Below are 25,438 nucleotides of genomic sequence, written 5' to 3'. Positions count from 1 at the left end.
TACTTAAACTTATATATGTGTGGGTTATACAACGGCATAAACATTCCCTTTAGCTCGGTAACGTTTAATCATTGGTTTTTGAACCATGAACGCGAATCTTAGATATGGATCCATAGGGTTTGACATCCCCACTCGGGCTAGTCGCACTAGCATTTAACGAGTGTTTAATACTTCGTAGACATACGCACTTGCCAAGTGTACTTTCAGGGAGTATAAACGTTAAGTTAGTTACCGAGTGCCCACGGTTATACATATACTTTATCATACTGATTTGAATTACTGATTTGAAACACTTGTTTGAAGCACTGAAATCTCGTGGCCTACATTACATTACTGAATACAAACAAACTATAGCTCACCAACATTCGTGTTGACTTTTTAAGCATGTATTTCTCAGGTGTTTAGACGTTGTTGCTTCTGCTGTTAGCCTTGCTGTTCTAGTCTCGGAGTATAGACTTGCTGTTACAGACTTGCTGTGTTAGACTTCCGATGCATTACTTAGAGATGTCTCAAGCATGAAACTTTTACTTTGCATTCCCAACTTATGTTATTTTCAAAACAATAGCTTTGTAATGACCTTAGTATCATGTACTCATGTTAATGTTTCCTATTCATCTTTTGTAAAACGTTATCTGTTCATGAATGCAAAACTGGTTTTCAAACAGCATATAGTGTTTGACCTTTTAATGATCCTGTTGTTGATGTACCGTACACGATGATTTTGTATGGGGCATCACAATTGGTATCAGAGCATTGGTTGTAGGGAATTAGGTTGCATTAGTGAGTCTAGGACCGACCCAAGTAGGATTCACTAATAGGACTAATCTACAACTTGCTAGTTTACTTGTTTCTGCAGAACCTGCTGCATGCTACTGTGTTATATTACTACATGTTACTGCTTACTACTACTGCATGCCACTGCTTACTTTTACTACCGTATGAACTTGCTGCATGCTACCGTTTCCTTTTACTGCTATGTAAACTCGCTGCATGCTTTTGCTTATTCTAGCTACTGCATGCTACTATCTGCTTTCGATTGCATGTTACGTATGTTTAGTATTGTTAATATTGCCATGCTATATACTGCTGTAAACGAGCTAGGTTGCTGTAGTGCCTGATTACGTGTTTGCTTCATGCCTGCTATTCGCTGCACCTACTTGGAAAAACTTACCTTTCCTAGTTCTGATGTTCTTCTGAACCCATTTTCCACACGTCTAACCCTAAGGATTAGTATTGTAATCCACCTGTTACTACTGTTCCACCGTTCCAGGGATCAAAACGATTCTTCACGCAATCTAGGAGGAGTACCCCTCGGATTACACGCCCACTAAAGTCGATCCTCGGAGGAGGAGATATTGGAGGATTTGTCGGAGTAACCGCACCCCGAGCTCACTCTAAATAGCCACGTACGACGTGTGAACATTCGAAGGTTGTTCAGTTCCTGCAAGATGGCTCGTATCTCGTACGCTTTCATGACCGTCACTTATCTCTTTCATTCTTCACCACTGCTCGACGATCTGACGACATTTCTGGATTTAGTACCCTAACACTCTTAGGCATTGGGGAAGTCGGGAGGACATCTCCTTTCACAAGGTCAGAGTGCCTTCTACTGATGCTCAACCATACCCAAAGACTTGGGAGTTGCCTCAAGACATATCGTACTACTACTTGCTACACATACAACTCGACGCGAGACCCAGATTGAATTTCTAGAAAGGAACCTAACGATGTACCTGAACCTGAACATTTTGAAGAAATTTCAGGACATTTAGGCATTAGTGCATGACCTACGGAACTTACGCACCCACACCGAGAAACCGTGAGATTAATTATGTAGATTTTGTTTTGAGATAGCATAGATAAAGCACCGTTGGATGAAATTGAGTAGAACTGAAAGTGATCACGTTACATTGACCATATGGAGTGATATTGGAATGAACGTACGATTTAGTACAATATAATGACGCCAGGACAGCGTAATTATATTGAAGTGAATTATGCAGAAGTCCCAATGTTACTACATAAGGAATATGAAGCGATTCAAAGGAAATTTTGGTAGGAATCACTTGATTATACGCATTATGGTCTGATAAAGGTAGGAATAACCACTTAGTCTAGATATTGTACGAGAAGGGCCTGGACTGCAGAATTGATAACCCGAAAATTTGTTATAGATATAGACACCCTGGATACTTAAGGAAAAAGTTCTCAAATAGGAAAAAAAAAAACTTTGGACTCACATACGATAGAGCAATCGTTATCTCAGCTATGGAGACTCGCATGGATCCTAATTTTAGTTAGGGTACGTTTCTTCACAACGATTTATCGTCTCAGAATTGTTTAATACTAGAGTGATAGAAACCTTATATCTAAGAATCCTAGTGTGATGACTAATAAGCCATTAACAATCATGAGAGTTAAGTATTCTATAGGACAAGCTAATGGTAAGTTGGCAGAGATAGAGGAGTAATTTAAGATAGTACCTTAAAAATTAACAGGTGGGTCATTTGGAGATGACCTCATGCCAACAAAACTTGGAAGTTTTATAGTAGTAGTTGGAAAGGATTAGTTACTTGCGCACAAGCAGATGTTATTTGAGAAGGTTGATAAAAATTTTCACGGCAGTATAATAAGATTTGGTTGGAATGGACCTTAAAATTAACCTAATACTCATCGAGTTAGAAAGCTTTGAGGAAATAGTTGGAACGGACTGACTTTCAAGGACGAAAGCGAAAGTTATTTATAGTAAGAAGATTATTCTTATACCTCGCGAGAATGGTGAGCCAAAAGCCATCCGGATTACTTCAACAACCCGAGATCCCACAATGGAAATGGGAAGGGATGACGATGGATTTCATTCCGAAACTACCGAAAACAGTCGGCAGTTATGACACTATCGGGGTTATCGTTGATCGCCTCACCAAATCTGCTCACTTTCTAGCCATGAAAGAAACCGATACAATGGACAACGATACATAAAGGAAATTTTATCCCGTCACTTCAGCAATTCAAATACTATACTACCCAAGAATCGTATTTGATACTCATTCTTATGCGACACTGAATCCTAACTTATTCCGAGAGAATTCTTAATCAATGATAATCACACCATCACCCTTCTTACTTCGATATTAGTCATACCAGTTCGGAATTTCCAAAATCAATGGGTAGTTAATCCCCGTCCTCATACTCTCCCTTTCGATTCTCACTTATAAGCAACAACTTTATACTTAAGCATTTTTGGTCGAAGGACTTATGCCCTACTAATAGTCATCAACCACATTAAAATTCAACAGTTTTCATTACCTCGTAACATTTTTGCTCAAATATCACCCGAGATTTTCAAAAGTCTTTTACTCGATTCTCATCAATCTTTTTTCAACTTGTAACCTCCGAAATATGAAAATTTTATTTGCCAAAATTTTACTTACACTATTTTACTGTGCGATCCTCTCAAAACTTAATAAAAATAAATTTATTTTATTTGCCATTCGTACAAATTTTTGAAATCGTATACGTTATATAAAATAAAGTAAATAATTACTTCTTTTTGACAAATACATATGAAATTTTACTTTCACTTTTACAAATCAAATCTTCTATTCAAAGGATATTTTACCTTGAATGGTACGTGTTGTACATAACCCTAGTTTGCTAAGAACTTAATTTCTTTTCTTACATCGTCACCTTAAATGAATTCTATAAAATTTTCGTTGCTTGTCAATATAAAATTTTTCGTTGCTTATTCGTATCCAAGTCATCATGAAGACAGACAACTGTCGAAACTAAGAGATTCATGTGTGTGTATGTGATGAAGGCACTTACTACCACGTCATGCAGAGCCTTTGGGCATCCACAAACACTTAAACCATTCAAAATTACTGCGTTACCCCAGGGATCTTATTCTTCACATCTGTCGGAGCGATGCTCTATCTTACATAACTCAAAGTCCTGACCTATTCCAAGGAAATTCTCATCTAGCGATATTAACATCATTAGTATTCCGACTTTAATATTAGCCATAACCTGTGTGGCATTCTGCAAAGTCAAGAAGCGATTAACTTCTCATCCTCATGCTCTATCCTTCACACCTCACTTTTTAGCAATGGCTTCGGACGTAAACATTTTTGGGCCAAAGACTTAAGTTCGGATAATCATCAAAACTACATTTAATTCATTAGTTTTCATTACCTAGTAACATGTCAACCGATGATTCAAAGATTTTTCACTCGACCTTTTTCAACTCGTAACCTCTGAAATACGAAAAACTATGTTTATCAAAATTTTTACACGTTGATTTACACGTTGCTTATTTGTGCGGTCCTCACGAGATTTATGGACAAATGAAAGTACTAAAAACTTTTCTATCACTTACGCGATTTATAAAATCATATATGTATAAATTTACCCTTACTTATTTTGGGTTAGTACATACTAAGTTATACCTTCCAGATGATTAAAAATCGCTCCTTTATTGAGTTGTTTTAAGTCAAATAATTTTGTGCAAATGGTACTCGTTATACATACTTCTAAATTTACCAAGAACTTCGTTCCATTTATGTTGTCGCATCAAACGTTTAAAGGTTTTTCAAAACTTCCTCGGTTGATTTTATTAAAGGTTTCCGTATTAGACTACACCATGTAGGGATCACACTTCTTCTCTCCCTCCGTTAGGGATGAAGCTTACTATTAAAATCCTTGTTAAAAATGCTTGAGCCACTTTGGGTGGCAGATTTATAAAAAAAAAATTGTTAGGAAGTCTTTGTACTCGAAAAATGTTCCTTTTAAGGTTAAACATGGCAAAATTGCGGGCCGATAAATCAGTTTTTTGAGGTACACTCAATGGTCACCCCATTGTAGGAAGGGCACTAGGTGGGTTTCTATTCTCAATATTTCACGGCTAATCGCAACATCCTCTTAAAAATCATCTCTATGAATTAGTAGGTTAAGGTACAAGGAATCGTTTTGAGATTCTTTTCACTTAGAGTAAATCGTTCTTTACGACCAAGGGTCCACGTATCTTCTTGTCCGCGCATCTCCTTAAGTATAAGGATAAATTCAGAACAAACCGCTCGAAGAGTTCACCCTGGTTCAAAGATCACACCTTTCATGCGATTCTCTTTCGGAAATGTAAAGTAACATACTTTAGGAATCTATGAATCTTGTTATTCTCTTGGAAGGGACTGCTTAAAACATCTGTAATACGGATATGGTTACTCTACATATTCCTTTCTTCGTTGGTTGTAACTATATGTTGTTCTAGTTAATGTTAACCCTAACTTCAACATGTAACTGAAAGGATAAAGTTACATTATGGAACTGTTCTTTCATTCCATCTAAGAATAAGTTCACCTGCAGTATGGTAAACTGGGTGATATCCTTCATTGTTCGTTCAGACCGTCCAGAAGGCACTATAGATAATTATGGCTTGCATTGCATATAAGTCCGATTATTCACTTTCAGCAAAAGTTTCAATTCATATAGTCAAATGAAACGTTCTTAAATATCGAGTTCTTTATGCCTATGGTCTCTTTCCGAAATCAAGGGGTTAGTAAAATCTGTGGCTAACACTATCCAGACATCAAATCGCATGGTTATGATCACCATGTTTTCCATCCTACCTGTCAGCTTTGTATTGCGACATAAGCGCTCAATGTTTTAGATGAGTTTAGTAACATTCATGATGTATTTCATGCATCCAGCTTACTAAAGATGCCTGTAAGGCTAAAAACATCATCTTTTCTTTTGTGGATATATTCAGACAACATACTCATGTTAACCAGAAATGAAATCAATTTGTTGATCTCCTAAGAGACTTAATTAATAGCATATACCTATTCTTACTTTTATACGCCAGAGTACCTTTCAAGGTAAATAGCTCACTTTTTAGCCCACGAATCTTTCGGAACTTTGATACGCTACTTCTTATTTAAATACGGTACCATTTTTTTTTTGTCACTCCTCAAATTTCGGGACGAAATTTCCATTAACAGGTGGGTAATGTAACGACCCGGCTTTTTCGACTTGCTTTTATGCCTTGTGTTTTTGCGAAACTGCGTATTTGTGCGTACTATGTTACTTTATACTCTGGAAACTTGATTTACGTGGTTTACTTCCATTTATATGTTAAAACGTGCCTTAGAGTACGTAGGATACATAACTTGATCATTGGAAGCCTTTATAACCGTTAGTGTTATTTGACGTTTCGAATAAACCGCGAACTTGCGCGCACGTTTAACTTTTGTCATAATCGGAATATTATGACTGCGAAATATTAATTATTATTTTAAAATAATAATTACCTGGGTTTTTGGATGCTTAATTACGCATAGTAATTTAATTATGCACAATAGTTAGTCTTGTTGGACTTTCTACCTTGTTGGGCTCAAGCCCACCCTACTCTAGCTAGTGACCCAATTAATTAGCCCTTGTTCATGTCATCAATCCTTGTCAAATTTCTTGCTTATAAATACTAGCCCTTGTCCATGTCATCAATCCTTGTCAAATTCCTTGCTTATAAATACTAGCCCTTGTCCATGTCATCAATCCTTGTCAAATTCCTTGCTTATAAATACTAGCCCTTGTCCATGTCATCAATCCTTGTCAAATTCCTTGCTTATAAATACTAGCCATTTACCTCTCATTCAAATCACTTGCTCATTTGGTTTTCACACACACTTGTTCTTTCTTTCTTCCCTTTCTAGTATTGCTTGCAAGTCTTCTTTTTCTTCTTCTTTTCCTTTCATTTTCGTGGCCATCATCATCATATTATGGAGATCAAAGTTCCTTTTAGCTTTGATCTTGCTTATATCTTGTTGATTCAAGCATGAATCTTTCAAGAACATGAAAGATTCAAGCTTTCTAGCTTTGAATCTTCACCAACTTTGTAGATTCATCTTTCTTTTACTTTAATCTTGTTATTTTGTTATAAAGATTCAAACTTTTGTTTGTTATCTTCATATATCTTAAGGATCCAAGCTTTATGCTTCAAGATCTTCAAGAACACTAAAGGTTCAAGCTTTCTAGCTTTGTGACCTTATAAATTGTGTGAAAGGGATCCAAGCTCTCTAGCTTAGGGTTCCATCACCTCTTTTGACTTGGATCATGTTCATACTTGTTTGATTGATGTAAAGTTTGTAACTTTGTTTGTAAATAGGACTTGTAATTGTGTTAAGACTAAGGATATGATGTAACCTTGGTTCATCATCCATCTAAGACTCTTAAATGAGTTGTGTTACCACTTGGTCTTAACATATTGTGTATTGATGGTAGAATCTTGGTCAAAAGTGATGCTAAACCATCAACGAGTTATACACTTGAAGCTACAAGCATCAAGGATGAGAAACGGGATGAGCATCAAGCACCAAGAACCTCACCGGAGCACTTGTCCACTGATTTTCGTATCTGATCAGACCACCTGGGCTACTGGAAAGCTGATTTTCAGTTAGTTCGGTTCGATTAGATGATTTTCCGTTTAGGCCTCGTCTTAATCCGAGTTACGGTTTAGGATTTATGGCCCTTCGAGAGTCACTACACCCTATTAACGTTGTGCTGAAATTTCTGACCTATTCGCACTTAAACCGTCGCCACGGTCAAACGAAGACGAGTTAGGTTCTGAAAATTGGTCAGTGGTTAGGGAACTCACATACGGAGCCATAGCCACTGACTATACATCTTTTCGATTTACGTAGAGGTTGCAGCAGCTGACCGAAGTCAGCCTATTGTTTCGATCTTTATTCTTGTCGAACTTACTTAGCTTTTATGATGATGAATGATGATGATGATGACACTTAAACTTATTTTATGCACTATTAGAATTTATAAAAACAACCTACTGACCTAGTAACCCTTGATTTAGGTTGACGACCTTTCGGACCGACTTACTACTTGCGTACTTTCATTACCGACTTTACCGGTTTTATCACTGTGAGTTATAGCATTCCCTTTTTACTTTAACTTATTTTGGGAACTGAGAATACATGCGGATTTTATGTTTTACATACTAGGCACGAGTACTTAAACTTATATATGTGTGGGTTATACAATGGCATAAACATTCCCTTTAGCTCGGAAACGTTTAATCATTGGTTTTTGAACCATGAACGCGAATCTTAGATATGGATCCATAGGGTTTGACATCCCCACTCGGGCTAGTCGCGCTAGCATTTAACGAGTGTTTAATACTTCGTAGACATACGCACTTGCCAAGTGTACTTTCAGGGGGTATAAACGTTAAGTTAGTTACCGAGTGCCCACGGTTATACGTATACTTTATCATACTGATTTGAATTACTGATTTGAAACGCTTGTTTGAAGCACTGAAATCTCGTGGCCTACATTACATTACTGAATACAAACAAACTATAGCACACCAACATTCGTGTTGACTTTTTAAGCATGTATTTCTCAGGTGTTTAGACGTTGTTGCTTCTGCTGTTAGCCTTGCTGTTCTAGTCTCGGTGTATAGACTTGCTGTTACAGACTTGCTGTGTTAGACTTCCGCTGCATTACTTAGAGATGTCTCAAGCATGAAACTTTTACTTTGCATTCCCAACTTATGTTATTTTCAAAACAATAGCTTTGTAATGACCTTAGTATCATGTACTCATGTTAATGTTTTCTATTCATCTTTTGTAAAACGTTATCTGTTCATGAATGCAAAACTGGTTTTCAAACAGCATATAGTGTTTGACCTTGTAATGATCCTGTTGTTGATGTACCGTACACGATGATTTTGTACGGGGCGTCACAAGATCTATCTTTAGGATTCGCGTCAATTAGTAGACTGGTTTACTAATTCTTAGGTTACCAAGTAAACAGGGGAATATTCGGCTTCGATCGTTCAATCATAGAAAGTAGTTTCATGTACTTGTGTCTATTTTGTAAAACATTTAAAAAGCTGCATGTATTCTCATCCCAAAAATATTAGATTTTAAAAGTGGGACTATAACTCACTTTCACAGATTTACTTCGTCGGGAAGTAAGACTTGGCCACTGGTCGATTCACGAACCTATAACAAATATGTACATATATATCAAAGTATGTTCAAAATATATTTACAACATTTTTTAATACGTTTTACTGTTTTAAGTTTATTAAGTCAGCTGTCCTCATTAGTAACCTACAACTAGTTGTCCACAGTTAGATGTACAGAAATAAATTGATATATATTATCTTGAATCAATCCACGACCCAGTGTATATACGTCTCAGGCTAGATCACAACTCAAAGTATATATATTTTTGGAATCAACCTCAATCATGTATAGCTAACTCCAACATTACTGCATATAGAGTGTCTATGGTTGTTCCAAATAACATATATACATGGGTCGATATGATATGTCAAAACATTTGCATACGTGTCTATGGTATCCCAAGATTACATAATATATTAGAATACATGTATAATACAATATAAGTTAGCTAGGATATGATTAATATAGATTTGTTACCAAATTTCACGTAGCTACAACAAGCAAAAATATCCAATCTTGTTTTACCCATAACTTCTTCGTTTTAAATCCGTTTTGAGTGGTTTAAGTTGCTATGATTTCATATTGAACTTAAGTTTATGAATCTATACAGAAAAAGTATAAGTTTATAGTCATAAATACATGTTACAAGTCGTTTTATAAAGGTAGTCATTTCAGTCGAAAGAACGACGTCTAGATGACCATTTTGGAAAAACATACTTCCACTTTGAGTTTAACCATGATTTTTGGATATAGTTTCATGTTCATAAGAAAAATCATTTTCCCAGAAGAACAACTTTTAAATCAAAGTTTATTTTTTAATTAACTAACCCAAAACAGCCCGCGGTGTTACTACGACGGCGTATATCCAGTTTTACAGTGTTTTTCGTGTTTTCAGGTTTTAAATCATTAAGTTAGCATATCATATAGATATAGAACATGTGTGTAGTTGATTTTAAAAGTGAAGTTAGAAGGATTAACTTTTGTTTACGAACAAGTTTAGAATTAACTAAACTATGTTCTAGTGATTACAAGTTTAAACCTTCGAATAAGGTAGTTTTATATATATGAATCGAATGATGTTAATGTTAGAAAATAAAATTAAAGATTTGGGATCAGGTACAGCTCATTACAGCAAGCAACAGCTAGCACTTTCTAAACTTACTTAGGCTCCTTGCCTTAGAGGTTTATAGCAGTTGAGGCTTTGTGTATAAATATAGCCACCTTGTATCATTGTAATAATAAATTTAAAAGCACAATTCTGTTACACGATCAATACAAAATTCAGACTATTCAATTCTGTTTTTCCACATGGTATCAGAGCAGTGTTGCTAATCCGAGATTAAAGCAAACACTTTAGCTTCAATCGGTTACCAAGATAACTAAGCCGCCATGTCAAAAGACGGTAACTTAGTTCATACAAATCACATCTACCAGAAAAATCAAACCAACCCCCAAGCTGCAACCGACCACCACCGCAAACCACCACCATCAGTAACAACAGAAAATTCGAAATTTAATGGTACTTACAGCTGTGAATCGAAGCATACAGAAAAAAAACTCGTTGAACTTCAGGGGTACCCGAGATGGTGGACTAATAGCCATAAGAAAATAAACAGCACTGCGGCGGTGGTAACAGTAGCGGCGGTGCAACCTGTAGCAGCGGTGACCGGCGGCAACCCTGAGGCTACCGGAAACAGCGTCGCAAGAACATCGACTAGAGGTAAAGGGTTGAGGTTAAATACCTCAAACCCTGATTTTTCTCTTAATACTTCTTTTCGATTACATCAAACAACAGAGGGAATGAGGGAAAAACCCCTACAGCCTAGTTCACATCATAAATCGATCGCCGTGACTGAAAAAAGGAAAAATGGGTGAAATCGAATGATTATAACCCCAATTCCTCTTCCCTAGTGCAAAAAACAATCAAAGGCTTCAATGAAAACCCTTTAAATCTCAATTTATCGCATCAATCTCATATAATGGCGAATAAAAAGAAGAACCCTAAAGTCTTGAAAGACATGGGTGAGGATGGAAAATCAAACCGTAAGTTCACTTTAAGAAAAGAGAACTTTGTTGACCAGAACACCCTAGTTGACCAGATTTTACTTAAAGACCCCTCTAATAATTTTTGTTCCCTAAATAAATCTGTATATAACCAACAGTTTTATAAAGAGCCGTTGGTTAATAATAAAGTAGAGAATAAGCCCTCAACTTCAAAGTATTTAGATAAACATATTAAAAATTCGTTTTTAAAGGATAATTATGCACATGCTAATGTCGTTGCAAATAAAACAAACTTAAAATTAACTAATTGCCTCTATATTCCAAATTTATCTCATAAACTACTATCTGTCAGTCACATCGCTAAAGAATTAAATTGCAAAGTCCAATTATATCCGACATTATGTATCTTAGAGGATATTCAGACAGGGCTAATCATTGGGCGTGGCACTGAGAGGGAGGGTCTTTACTATGTGGACGAAGTCTCCCAACAAGGTACCGTGATGCTTGCACATGGTATAACTAATAGGGAAGCTTGGTTATGGCATAGAAGGTTAGGTCATCCATCTGCAAGTTATCTACATCTTTTATTTCCAAAATTATTTCCACCAAATTCCGTACTAACTTGTGAAACATGTATTTTAGAAAAAAATCATAAAAATACTTTTAAACCTAACAATTCAAGGAAAAATGTTCCTTTTTCATTGATTCACTCAGATGTGTGGGGCCCAGCTCCAATTAATGGGGGAAAGAACTTTCGATATTTTTTTACTTTTTATTGATGATTGTACACGGATGACCTGGACCTATTTCTTGGCAAATAAATCTGAAGTTTCCGATAAATTTTCGTTATTCTATAAAATGATTCAAACTCAGTTCAACAAAAATATTCAGATTTTACGATCTGACAATGGGGGGAATTTGTTAACTCATCTATGAAACAATTTTGTCAAGAAAAAGGGATAATCCATCAAACATCGTGTGCACATACCCCTGAACAAAATGGGGTAGCTGAGCGGAAAAATCGTATCCTTTTAGAAATGACACGGGCTCTTCTAATAGAATCAAATGTTCCGAAAAATTTTTGGCCAGAAGCACTTGCCACGGCAACTTATCTTATAAACCGACTTCCTACCCGAGTTCCTGATCTTCAAAACCCACTTCAAACCCTTTCCAAATTTCATGAATTACCGTCCAATCTTACTCTAAAACCAAGAATTTTTGGTTGTTCTGTCTTTGTTCACATACCTAAGCAAGAACGAACTAAACTAGAAGCATGTGCTGAAAAATGTGTCTTTGTCGGGTATGGTGTAAATCAAAAAGGATATAGATGCTACAGCCCTAAGAAAAAACACATGTTCACTACTATGAACTGTGATTTCTTGGAAACCGAGTTCTTCTATGCTACCCAACACACAAGTCAGGGGGAGACGACATCCGATGACAATGTGAGTTGGCTAGACATATCATCATCAGAAGAAGTAACTCATAGTACTCCATCCATCAGTACCACAGCTGGAGATCTCCCTGACCATAATGACCATACTGAGGTAAATACAGAGTTTTCTGGAACTGATACTACTAATCTTGAAAATGAAAGAAGTTTGCCAGTACAGGAAAATAGTACAAGTCAACCCGAACAACAAACTGAACTTGAACCACAGAATGATAGTGAACCACAAACTGAACCTGAACAACAAACAGAACCCGAACAACAATCAGAACCCGAACAACAAACTGAATCTCAATACATTCTTCCTCCAAGGACAACCCGAGGAGTTCCACTAAAGAGGTACTCACCTGAGAGGGAATCCCGAAGATCAAGATATCTGATGGCGAACATCGTCAAAGGAAATTTATCAACAAAGGCCAAACAATTCACTTCCGCATTATACTCTGAAGAAATCCCAGCCACCATTGAACAAGCTCTAAAATCACCAAAATGGATAAAAGCAATGGAAGAAGAGATGGAGGCTCTAAAAACAAATAATACGTGGGAAATATGTGTTCTTCCAGAATCAAAGAAACCAGTTGGATGTCGATGGGTATTCACAATCAAACATAAAGCCGATGGATCTGTCAAAAGGTACAAAGCTCGGCTTGTTGCCAAGGGGTACACTCAAACTTACGGTGTTGATTACTCAGAGACCTTTTCCCCAGTTGCAAAAATCGACACTATTAGAGTTCTTTTCTCCGTTGCTGCAAACAAAGACTGGCCACTCCACCAATTTGATGTTAAAAATGCCTTCCTTCATGGTGAACTCAAAGAAGAAGTTTACATGGAAGGTCCTCCCGGTTTCACATCAGACTTCAAAGAAAGGGAAGTTTGTCATCTTAAAAAATTCCTTTACGGATTAAAACAATCCCCTCGGGCTTGGTTTAGGCGTTTTACTATAGCTATGAAAAATTACGGTTTTAAACAAAGTAACTCCGACCATACTCTTTTTCTAAAACAAAGAGGGAACCTTATCACATGTCTCATTATTTACGTTGATGACATGATTATCACAGGAAACGACCAAGAAGAAATTGCAAACTTAAAAACTAACCTCTTTAAAGAATTTGAAATGAAAGACCTAGTAGGACTTAAATACTTTTTGGGAATCGAAGTCTTACGTTCTAAAAGGGGGATTTTCATATGTCAAAAGAAATATATATACTTGACCTTCTTGCTGAAACAGGAATGGTCGACTGCAAACTCGCAGACACTCCTATGATCCCGAACCAAAGATTATATATAGAAGACAAGGCCAAGGTCAAAGCAGCTAACCAAAGTCAATATCAAAGGCTCGTGGGAAAACTTATCTACCTAGCTCATACTCGTCCTGATATAGCACATTCTGTTGGAGTTGTAAGTCAATTCATGCATTAACCCCAACAACATCATATGGATGCAGTATGGAGGATTATCAGGTATCTCAAAGGCACAGCAGGGGATGGGGTCTTGTTCCAGAAAAACAATCACTTAGAAGCACAAATCTTCACTGATGCGGGTTATGGAGGAGAGAAGGGTGATAGGAAATCAACATTCGGATACTTTGCACTTGTTGGTGGAAACTTGGTTACTTGGAAAAGCAAGAAACAAAAGGTTGTCGCCCTATCAAGTGCTGAAGCTGAATTTCGAGGAATTACTCGTGGTGTAACCGAGGCTTTATGGATCAAGAAACTTTTAACAGAGATCGGCTTCCCTCCAAGTAGTTCCATAAAAATCATGTGTGATAACGAGGCAGCAATCGCAATCTCAGAAAATCCAGTTCAACATGATCGAACCAAACACTTCGAAATAGACCGACACTTCATTAAAGAAAAACTCGAAGCCGAAGTAATTTCTCTTCCATATGTCAGATCTGAAGACCAGCTAGCAGACATTCTAACAAAGTCTGTTAATGGAAGACTCTTCAAAGATGTGCTCTTCAAGTTAAATATCGGAAATCCCACTATTTAACTTGCGGGGGAGTGTTAGAAAATAAAATTAAAGATTTGGGATCAGGTACAACTCATTACAGCAAGCAACAGCTAGCACTTTCTAAACTTACTTAGGCTCCTTGCCTTTGAGGTTTATAGCCGTTGAGGCTTTGTGTATAAATATAGCCACCTTGTATCATTGTAATAATAAATTTAAAAGCACAATTCTGTTACACGATCAATACAAAATTCAGACTATTCAATTCTGTTTTTCCACAGTTAAGAACATCATTACTACCTCAGGTTTTGTGGATAAACCTACCGGAAATGATAAAAATAGATCTAGCTTCAAAGGATCCTTGGATGGCTTGAAAGTTCTTGAAGCAAAATCATGACACGAAAACAAGTTCAAGTAAGATTTCTACTCGAAATAAGATTGTTATAGTTATAGAAATTGAATCAAAGTTTGAATATGAGTATTACCTTGTATTAGAAAGATATCTTACTGTAAATAAGAAAGATTTCTTGAGGTTGGATGATCACTTTACAAGATTGGAAGTAAGCTAGCAAACTTGGAAGTATTCTTGATTTTATGAAACTAAAACTTATAGAATTTATGAAGAACACTTAGAACTTGAAGATAGAACTTGAGAGAGATCAATTAGATGAAGAAAATTGAAGAATGAAAGTGTTTATAGGTGTTTTTGGTCGTTGGTATATGGATTAGATATAAAGGATGTGTAATTTTGTTTACATGTAAATAAGTCATGAATGATTACTAATATTTTTGTAATTTTATGAGATATTTCATGCTAGTTGCCAAATGATGGTTCCCACATGTGTTAGGTGACTCACATGGGCTACTAAGAGATGATCATTGGAGTGTAAATACCAATAGTACATACATCTAAAAGCTGTGTATTGCAGGAGTACAAATACGGGTGCATACGAGTAGAATTATTGATGAAACTGAACGAGGATGTAATTGTAAGCATTTTTGTTAAGTAGAAGTATTTTGATAAGTGTCTTGAAGTCTTTCAAAAGTATATGAATACATATTAAAACACTACATGTATACATTTTAACTGAGTCGTTAAGTCATCGTTAGTCGTTACATGTAAATGTTGTTTTGAAACCTTTAGGTTAACGATCTTGTTAAATGTTGTTAACCCATTGTTTATTATATCTAAAGAGATGTCAAATTATTACATTATCATGATATTATGATATATTAATATATCTTAGTATGATATATATACAGTTAAATGTCGTTACAACGATAATCGTTACATATATGTCTCGTTTCGAAATCATTAAGTTAGTAGTCTTATTTTTACGTATGTAGTTCATTGTTAATACACTTAATGATATATTTACTTATCATTTAACATAATTAACCAAGTGTATCAATATCTTAATATGATTCATATGTGCTTAGTAAGACGTTGTTATAACGATAATCGTTATATATATCGTTTTCGAGTTTCTTAAATTCAATAGTCTCATTTTTATGTATATAACTCATTGTTAAAATACCTAATGAGATACTTACTTATCATAATATCATGTTAACTATATATATAACCATATATATGTCATCATATAGTTTTTACAAGTTTTAACGTTCGTGAATCACCGGTCAACTTGGGTGGTCAATTGTCTATATGAAACCTATTTCAATTAATCAAGTCTTAACAAGTTTGATTGCTTAACATGTTGGAAACACTTAATCATGTAAATATCAATTTCATTTAATATATATAAACATGGAAAAGTTCGGGTCACTACAGGTTTTTATTGTGGGCGTTCGATGTTTGATTTGAAATCACTATTCGAATATGGAATCACATTAAAACCGGTTTAAAATGATGTGAATTTGTAAAAAGAGTTTCGGATCAAATAAAATTGAAACCGTATATAACATTCGGTTTTTGTTTTGAATTTTCTAAATTGATTAAAATAAAAACGAATTTTAAACTGACTTTAATTTAATATGTATATGTGTGTGTGTGCGTGTGTGTGTGTGTTGTGTTTCACGTGTGTGTGTTTTTAATTCCGTCAAAAAACATTAAGAATCAACACTCATTGTTGGTTATACCTATATATAGTTTGTATCATATAATCTAGCATATCTTGTATTCTTGTATTATATGTTAAAAGGTGTTCTTTAATGTAACTTTAGTTTTTTCAATTTTTCAGCTTTACTCTGAAAGTTTTTAAAACTGAACGAATTGAATCAACTTAACCGAAAAAGTTGTAAACTGAACCGAATAACACATTTAGTTCAGACTTTCAGCTCAAATCTTGTTGTAAAAATAAAATATAAAATGGTCCACTTAGTCATTTATGCAATATGTGTAGTGTTGTCCTTTTAGAAATCAAGAATTCATGTTTTTATAATATTAAAAAGTTTTTGCCATCATTATGATCTTGAAAAAAAAAAAAAAAAAAAAAAAAAACTCTTATGTTTATATATCCTTAAAAAAAAAAAAGAATAAGCTACGGATTGATCAATGATCATCATGAAAATTTGGTTTGCAGTTTGGTGTGATTTATGGCTTTATGTTCATTAACTTACGTAGCCTTCTTGTTCATGGTTTGTAGCTTTATATTTTTTTTCTTTTCTTTTGGAAAAACAAGAAATTAAATAAATAAAAAATTGATATTAATAATCAAAATGATAAAAAAAAAACAAAGGAATACAATCAAATGATCAACATACTAAACGACTACAACTCGATTAACGAACTAATGCAAAACCCACCTACAAAATATACCAACCAAACACAGATCTACAATCACCGAGCATTTGACTTAGTGATATGGGGTACTCGCAAAAGAATCATGTGTCTCGGGTTTGAGTCTCGCCAGAGCCTAGAGGTTTTACCTTCCCCGAAAAAAGAATCATGTCGACTGGATTCGGATTGATGGTTTCCTCTGGCGGGTGTTGTGGATATGAACGGGTGGGTGGTCTCCGACATCGCGTTCGGATTCCCTTGAGTGACTACTAACTTACCGGTCTGAAAAAAACACATAACTACAAACTTGCACCAACAAAACCAATACAAAACTATTAATGGGTTCACCCACAGAACCAGGAGCCAAATGATTGAATAAACCATCATGGGGCATTAAAACTTCTTCGCCTTTATGTTCATTAATTCTTTGTATTGACTCTTCATTAATGATCCAGCCCGACCTCGATCCTCCAAAGTGACCATTTTTTGTGGCTCTAATAGATTCAAGTTTTTATCGATCCATGTGAGTGTGGATCGTAAATTCAAATAAAACGCAACTTTCTTTGTTGTTAGGTTAAAATGTACTTTGTATAAGATTTAATATTAGTATAAATATCAAGAATAAGAAAAAAAAACATCTACACTGCACATATCTTATATTGTTATGTATTTGTCAATAGCAAACATGTTAACCTATATTTTCTTCAGAAAATTATAAGGGAATTACAAAATGAGTAAGCCAAAAAATCCACCGTGATTGTCGCCAAAAATAAATAACTGTATATAGAACTATGTACGTAGATTATTACATACTGGATACAAACGTTAAACTAAACAAGATCTATAATATACATCTTATTTCAATGTCTTAACTTAAACCGAAAACATTGTAATTCAAGCTTGGCTATAAATGTATGGATCATGTTTATCAAAAGGGGAAAGTCCTTCATAATTCCCAGGAGGATCATACTCACATACAACATAGGTGCTTTTGCCCCTACAATTTGTTAACGCGCAACCCACCTTTTTGGTGTCTCGCCACATGATTTGTGTGTAATGGCCACATTTTTTGCCCGGCTTACATGTATTAGTTTTCCTGTTATAATACTTTTGTTCTTTCACCCACGCAGTAACTGCATCTTTAGGGGTCCATTTGAGCGACTTTGCAGCATTACCCCAAAAGAGGTTTTCGCCATATGGTCCATCTGAATGTTGTAAGGCGCAATCACGAGCACGCGATGATGCATATTTACGCGCAAAATCAGCGAGTTTTTGATCATAGGTAAATGGTGGTAAACCTTCTTTGAGGCGTGCCTTATTATGTGTGTCGATAAATTCCTTTTCCTCTTGCGGGGTGGAGTTTGTTTCATAGACTACTAACAAAATAACAAGGAATGTGGAGAGAATGCAGATTATGTTTTCTTGTTTCATTGTCTGAGAAAATCAAGAAGATTTGGTGGTATAATTGCAGGAAAAGAAGAAAGAGAATATTTACTTGCCAAATGCCAACTCAAATTTCAATAGTTTTCCTACAAAATCGATTATCCACCCACTACTTTTATGCAAATCATATATATATATATATATATATATATATATATATATATATATATATATATATATATATATATATATATATATATATATATATTTAACTTAATAGTCATTATAAATTATAAATAAATAATATTACACACAAATATATCTGAATTTACATACCATTTTCACCCTAAAAACTTGTAACATGTTTACAAGGGTATAAACAGAGCATATATACTAGTACACTACCCCCCAAGTTTCTCATAATCTCTTTAAAAGTAAGATTTCCCACATGAAACCCAAATGAACTTTGAGGACGCAAACGTAGAATAAGAATAAAAATAAACGTATTAAAATGCAAATTTTGGTGTGTTAATCAAGCTTTTAATTTAAACATGTACTGCTGGCCAGGCCACAACAGAACATTGAAAAGGGCAAAAATGAACGAAAATTGTCTCAATCACACAACTATTAACATGTGTAACAACTAACAAAAAGTTTGTTTCTAACAAAACAAAGACCACATGAACAATGAAGAATGTTGTAATGCTACAGAATAATAGAGGGAGAAGCAATTACTACCTTCGGTCCATAAAATTACAGCCAAACACAGAGAAGATTGCAATTTTAACATGACAGAAGGAGTCAATGCTATGCCTATATAATATAATGAATTGACAAATGAAGTTTCAAAGCATTAGAATCCTACTAGAGGACGATATATCTATTTGGCCCACGCAACTGCATCAACCTCGGTTTGGGCGGATTTATACAATTCCAGTCTCTTGGCTAAGTCCATTCGCCTCTGCATTATTGCAGGATCCTCGTCCAATAATTTAGCCAATTGCTTACCCTGTCAAAGTGCCAGACATGATTACCAAAATACGTAGTTACATTTTCATATATTAACTGTGAAAACTGATACTCACCTCTTTTGCACCCAACTCGGTAAAGAAATGGTCAAGTAAGCTACGTTTAGCCTCGCGTACTTGACAAAAGACAACAGACTTTGGGATGGAGTGTCTTAGAGTCCCAACCACCATATGAATGTAGGACAATACATTTGATCCTGTGTTGGATAAAAAAAGGAAAGCATGTTATATGAATTCGAGATATAGAGATTAATTAATGGTACCGTGTGATTGATTGTTGGTTACCAATTCTACGAAGATAAGCATCATTATATCGATCAAAAATGGAGTGTGTTGGATTCCCTCCTTTTTCAATATCTTGTGGAAGCTTCCGGAAGAAATCAACGGTCAAGTAACTGCATTCCATATCAACTAACTGTATAGTAGCTCTCTTGCTCTCGTTTCTCATCTTATCCAATGACTCGGAAGCTGCGTTCATAACTTCTGCTCTCAGGGATGGGTATTGCTTCAACTCCTGTATATCATATCATGATATTAATAATACCATACTATAAAAGTAAAAATTATTATTTATTTATTTTATTTTTAAATGAAGAGATATCATGAACGATTTTCAATACAGCACAAAAGAATAAATAATGAAAAGAATCTTGAGACTGACCGCAGTTTCATTAATCGACTTGTGTACCAGATCCTTTAGTATACTATGAACCTGAAGCCAACAAGAAAAATGATTAAATCAAATAAGATACCAGAAATATCATTTACAAGGTCAGGGATCTTATACAATCTATAAGCCAAACTGTATACTCCTTGAAGATGAATCAAGGATTTCTGATTATTGTAGAACATTTTGTGTTAATCAATATGCATAATAAACATGGATGCTTACCGCATCAACAGCTGCCTCAGCGGGACCTTTGATAGTTATTAAGGTAGATTCAATAAGACGTCGATATCCTTGTTCAGGAGCTATTAAATGAGGCTGGTATCCATCAGCTTCTGTAATTAGTTTCCTCACATTTTCCATTGCAAGTTGTTTATCAAATTGTAACCGTTTTAATGCAGCAGGAAGTTGATTATCAAATACAGTGTACACTTTGTCGCCACCTGGTCGTCTGTAAAGATTAAAGGGTAAACAGTTACAGATGCTACAATATTAATAACATCAAATGGTTAGTAGGGGAGAAAATAACATCAAGAGCCTTCTTCTAATACATACATGCCATCAAGATGTTCTTTAAACGTTTGATCAAAAGCACGACATATTTCCATTATCATATACAACTTTCCCTGCAACATAAAAGAAAAAAGACAAATTGTATGTAAATATTATGCAAAAAGGAAAATTGTATGTAAATAAGGATATGCTTACTCCAGCATCGGTTGCGATGGGCTTTCCAAGACGACTCAATTCTTGTTCAAGTTCAATAATTGTTTTGTTAATGAGAGATTGAAGTCCTGGAATTCGTGACTTAATGACTGTTTCCAAATGCTGAAACATGTAATGAAAAGCAGATTACAATTAAAATAACTATAATGAAGGATCCATATCCATATATAATATATAATTGCATACAATTGCAAGTATGTGTTGTCTCCTGATTCAAATGATAATTAGACTTACCTTAGAAAGAACTTTGCCTAGATGCTCAGAGCCCATCTTGCTAGCAAGATGTCGGTACTCGGGAGTATTAGCGAAATACTCGCGTTCCCTCCTTCGAGCAGCAATCATGTCAACACTTTTGTTAATGTCTGCTTGAGAACGGTTTACAACACCAATCCAAGGAAACTTCAGCTTATAAGATCTTCCCTCCAACATCTATTAACCAACAGAGAGGGTGAGCAATAGTAAAAACATCCATCTTAATTTTGATATACAAAAAAAAAAAAGAAAAAAAAAGAAAAAGAAAAAGAAAAATTGGCTAGCAAAAAATTCACATTTTATTGTGGCTTTGACAACATATGAGAGTTACTAGTGTAATGCATTAAAGGGTCAATAGAAAAGAATCACATGTATAAAAAAGTTTATGGTTAAGAACTAGCTTACATCAACTGCATCAGTACCCTTGTCCATAAGATCAATTTTTGTCAAAACTCCAAAAGACCTCTCCCCTGTACAATCACAAAGAATAAATTAATTATTTAAGTAAACATCAAAAGTATAACTGTATGAGAACAATCACCTTGTGGATCTACTTCACGGGAAATTTTAATGGCATCAGATGTAGCAAGATCCTGGTTGGCGGGAGAAACTGCTAGAATAATGCAGTTAGGCTGCAAGGCAAGCAGTTAGACAAGTCTGTTCATATATAATCTAACGATCCTATATCTATCTATTATTATTAATACAGCATCCGAGAAATAATAGATGTTGCTTCAAAGTGTTGCAGTGTAGCCAAATGATTATATCATAGATAAGTTAAGAGTGAAAGCAGTAGTTGTATTGCCAAAGTTAACTGTCATGATCTCCTCCAAAACAAACAGATTTTTAAACATCTCCCAAAAAGATAAGTGGTACACGATATCATTTGACATGAAGATTGCAACACTCATTTTGAATACATTACCTTTTCAATGTATGACCGCACCATGTTTTCAATGTCTTGCACAATGCTTTCTGACTGGCCCTCTATATATATAATACAGATGTAATATGAGGGAACTTATTGAAACCATAAGATAAATATTGGAAGAAAGTCATGATGAAAAACTCACCAACAACTACTTTTGTCAGACCAGGAAGATCGATCAAGGTCAAGTTTACAACTGTCAACATCAAACAGTAAAGAGTGAGTACTTGTAATCAAAAACAGCAAGAAAATAAAGCAGGTATATTGGTGATATGTAGCCAGGAGGCTCGTGTTTCTTATCTCAGGCCATAATGACAATTGTGATTCCTGTATAGTCAACCCATTGGCACTAAGTTTCAAGAGTTATGTGAGTGATAGACTGATAGTTATGAAAGTCTTTGCATGCAGTGTTTCCTTTGCCCTAACACATACATGTTACGGGTCCACTCACAAAGGAGTAACCTTACATGTGTAATACTCTAACCAAAACCCGACTGAAACAAAATGTAGCTCTAGAGTAACGGCAATATTGGATGGCTACTTTTCCTTAAGTTAAATAATCCACTAGTAACTATTATTTTCAAGCCTTCAGCAAATGCAACAAGCCATCACTTAAAATTTCTAAGTCAAACAGGCCTTTTGCCTGGCGGTATTGGGTTGTCTAATCAACCATAATGTTATGGATTCAAGTCCCACTTGAAATGTAAAGGTAAAAGGTAAATATAATAGGTGGAATCATTCTCACTAAAAAATTAATAATAATATTAGTCCAGTTATTAAAAATGGTAAAACTGAGAAGATCTATATTATAGTAGACTCACGCATACATAGACCCTTAACAAGAAATAGTGTTCACTCCTTTTTGTAAGCTATAACTCATCTAGCTAGTCTTACTGGGGGAAAATAGATATGGGAAGGATGACATTAAAAAAAAGAACATATATATAGCAGGCCATCTCACCATTGGGTGAATAGACTCACCCAAGAAATATAGTAGACTCACGCATACATAGACCCTTAACAAGAAATAGTGTTCACTCCTTTTTGTAAGCTATAACTCATCTAGCTAGTCTTACTGGGGGAAAATAGATATGGGAAGGATGACATTAAAAAAAAGAACATATATATAGCAGGCCATCTCACCATTGGGTGAATAGATACTGAGATATATAGGAACTGATGAAATCTGTTTGCTTCGACCCGTCTCACGATCAGTCTCATCGGCAATCTCTTTTCTGACAGCAGCTGCATAAGAAAACAGTGAGTTTGGAGCATCTATCTAATCTAAATTATTAAACCAAAATAAAATATAAAGGAAAAAAAGCCTAAAAATAATGAAGCTGGATGTTTTAGAAATGAGAGTGCACACAGACTGAAAACCAAAACATATTCATCTCTGGACATACCAAAATCTGTATATCTCTTTCTTGGTTGGTGAGCAAACTCTGCGTACTCTCTTTTTTCGTCAATTCTATGAAGCTGTAGAACAAGAGGCCGTCGTGTAACAATCCCTGCATAAATATATGAGTGTTTCATTAATCTGTTTGCCAGCAGTTATATTGCGAAGCAAAGAGAGAAAGATAATGTGCAAAACAGTGATGATTTTAGTTACCAGATCCACGAGGCAAAAAATCCTTGCCAACAACGCTCTCCAGCACAGATGACTTTCCAGAGCTCTAAAGAAACACATGGAGGGTCAGAAGACAAATAAGTCATGAAAAGTTTATCGTTTAACTAACCATGTAGTTACTAAAGCATTGGAGACAAAAGCCAACAACCATCGTGAATGAAAAGCATAATATCACATATTTTTAAATGCAGAACCAATTAAAAAATCAAGCAGGTGCATATACATGAGAAACTGGTGTCATCCAATGAAAATTAGAACAAAAAGCAGACTCTGAAAGACTTAAGGCATATTGCACACCAAAGTCAAATAACATATTATTGATATAAATTAGGTTGAACAATAGCTATATTATACACATGTAGACAAGGTTGAAATATAGCTAATGAGCTGACGGAGGTAATTAGAATTTAATTCTGATTCAGAATATAAAATACTGCACACAAAAACTTTATTGCAATCAAACATTAATGAAGCTTATATATATAGTAGCAAATCTGTAGATCTATAATCAATAAAAGTTTTAAGTTAGTTGGAGCAGTATTAGATTACTACACAATGGCAGAAACAAAACAAGCTGAGCCTAGGGTTTGCAGATGAGATTTCAGGTAGTATAGATTATCAAACGGATCTAAAGTGTTAACAATGAAATTGCAAATAGCTCCAGGTGATACCTGACCACCAACGACTGCGATAGTAGGCAGGGCGTCCCAAAGTGTCGGTAAAGATGATCCTTCACCAAAATCACCAAGTGCAGTACATGCTCTTTGTAGCTTGTTCACCAGATTAATTAAATTCTCCATTTCCTTTTGTTTATTTTTGTAAAGTTGGAAACGGATCGGAGCTCCGATTAGATCGGTTGAGATTGATATATAGTAAGATCTGGATTGAATTGAAGGATTCAAAGAAGTTGAAAGAAAGGTGAAGGTTAAGATGGGAAGTTGATGAAGAAAACGAGTTAGAATAGTTGCAACGGGCAAAACAACTTTTTGAGGTGCGGTGAGGTGAAGCAATTATCGAGTTTGTGGACCTTAATAGCAAAGCTAACTATTAAATTTTTAAAAATTTTGAATCTTAGATTTTCAAACTTTTATAATTGTAGGGCCGATTTTGAAAAATAAGTTTTACTGTATATGAGAAAAATAGTGTAGGATATGATTCATTTAATTTAAAATAGTTCAACGTATCCATAGTCCTTATACCATCTAGAGGCTTCAAATAAATTAAACTCCCTGTTAGGATCGACAATTGAAAGAAGAAGAATCCGAGGTTCAAAATTCTCACGTCTTTCTCGGTGGTTCCTCACTCTAGCAGACTATAACATCATGGCCGTCTCAACAAATCGAAGACCCTAGGCGAAATCGAAAAATGGGCCTTCACACACATTTAAGATTTTAATACATATTAAAAGATAATACTAAAATTTATGAATTTATATATTACAATGTATTTAACTATTTAAAATAACAATATTTCAACTTTAATTCACAATTTTTTATTTAATTAAATAGAATATTTTGACAAAAGTATATACATATTCAAAATTTTGGGCCCTTCAAATTTCTTGGGCCCTAGGCGGTTGCCTATCTTGCCTATGTCCAAAGACGCCTCTGTATAACATTGTTGGAGGTTTTATTGAAATTTCGTGTAGGGTAAAATAATCGATAGCCGGATAAATCACTGAATCGTGGTATCACTTTCCGAA

General features: G+C 35.1%; 2 protein-coding genes across 2 annotated transcripts; both read right to left on the bottom strand.

The window, feature by feature from the left end:
- Positions 1-18,016: 18,016 nt before the first annotated feature.
- Positions 18,017-18,553, bottom strand: LOC139842423 (pathogenesis-related protein PRMS-like). The gene has a single exon (XM_071832565.1). It carries the CDS (start codon positions 18,551-18,553, stop codon positions 18,017-18,019), a length of 537 nt encoding a protein of 178 aa, XP_071688666.1.
- A 569-nt stretch (positions 18,554-19,122) lies between these two features.
- On the bottom strand, positions 19,123-24,719 carry LOC139844741 (phragmoplastin DRP1A). The gene is made up of 16 exons (XM_071834965.1): positions 24,408-24,719; positions 23,719-23,782; positions 23,513-23,617; positions 23,250-23,351; positions 22,252-22,302; positions 22,104-22,165; positions 21,720-21,810; positions 21,584-21,648; positions 21,161-21,355; positions 20,909-21,028; positions 20,756-20,826; positions 20,426-20,651; positions 20,195-20,245; positions 19,819-20,047; positions 19,591-19,730; positions 19,123-19,514 (listed from the first exon to the last, which is right to left on the bottom strand). The coding sequence occupies exons 1-16, from the start codon at positions 24,534-24,536 to the stop codon at positions 19,386-19,388; spliced, it is 1,830 nt and encodes a 609-aa protein (XP_071691066.1). The 5' UTR covers positions 24,537-24,719; the 3' UTR covers positions 19,123-19,385.
- Positions 24,720-25,438: the final 719 nt, after the last annotated feature.

Source organism: Rutidosis leptorrhynchoides, chromosome 4, assembly GCF_046630445.1.
Source record: "Rutidosis leptorrhynchoides isolate AG116_Rl617_1_P2 chromosome 4, CSIRO_AGI_Rlap_v1, whole genome shotgun sequence".
NCBI lineage: Eukaryota > Viridiplantae > Streptophyta > Magnoliopsida > Asterales > Asteraceae > Rutidosis > Rutidosis leptorrhynchoides.
This window is presented reverse-complemented; position numbering and strand designations above follow the sequence as displayed.

What these genes read in the sequence shown, in the direction of transcription:
- LOC139842423 (XM_071832565.1), bottom strand. Translation starts at nt 18,553, where the DNA reads ATGAAACAAGAAAACATAATCTGCATTCTCTCCACATTCCTTGTTATT.
- LOC139844741 (XM_071834965.1), bottom strand. Translation starts at nt 24,536, where the DNA reads ATGGAGAATTTAATTAATCTGGTGAACAAGCTACAAAGAGCATGTACT. An exon ending in CAGTATCTATTCACCCAATG is followed by an intron (nt 22,303 to 23,249) that starts GTGAGATGGCCT and finishes TGATGTTGACAG; the next exon opens with TTGTAAACTTGACCTTGATC. An exon ending in TCTGACAAAAGTAGTTGTTG is followed by an intron (nt 22,166 to 22,251) that starts GTGAGTTTTTCA and finishes TTATATATATAG; the next exon opens with AGGGCCAGTCAGAAAGCATT.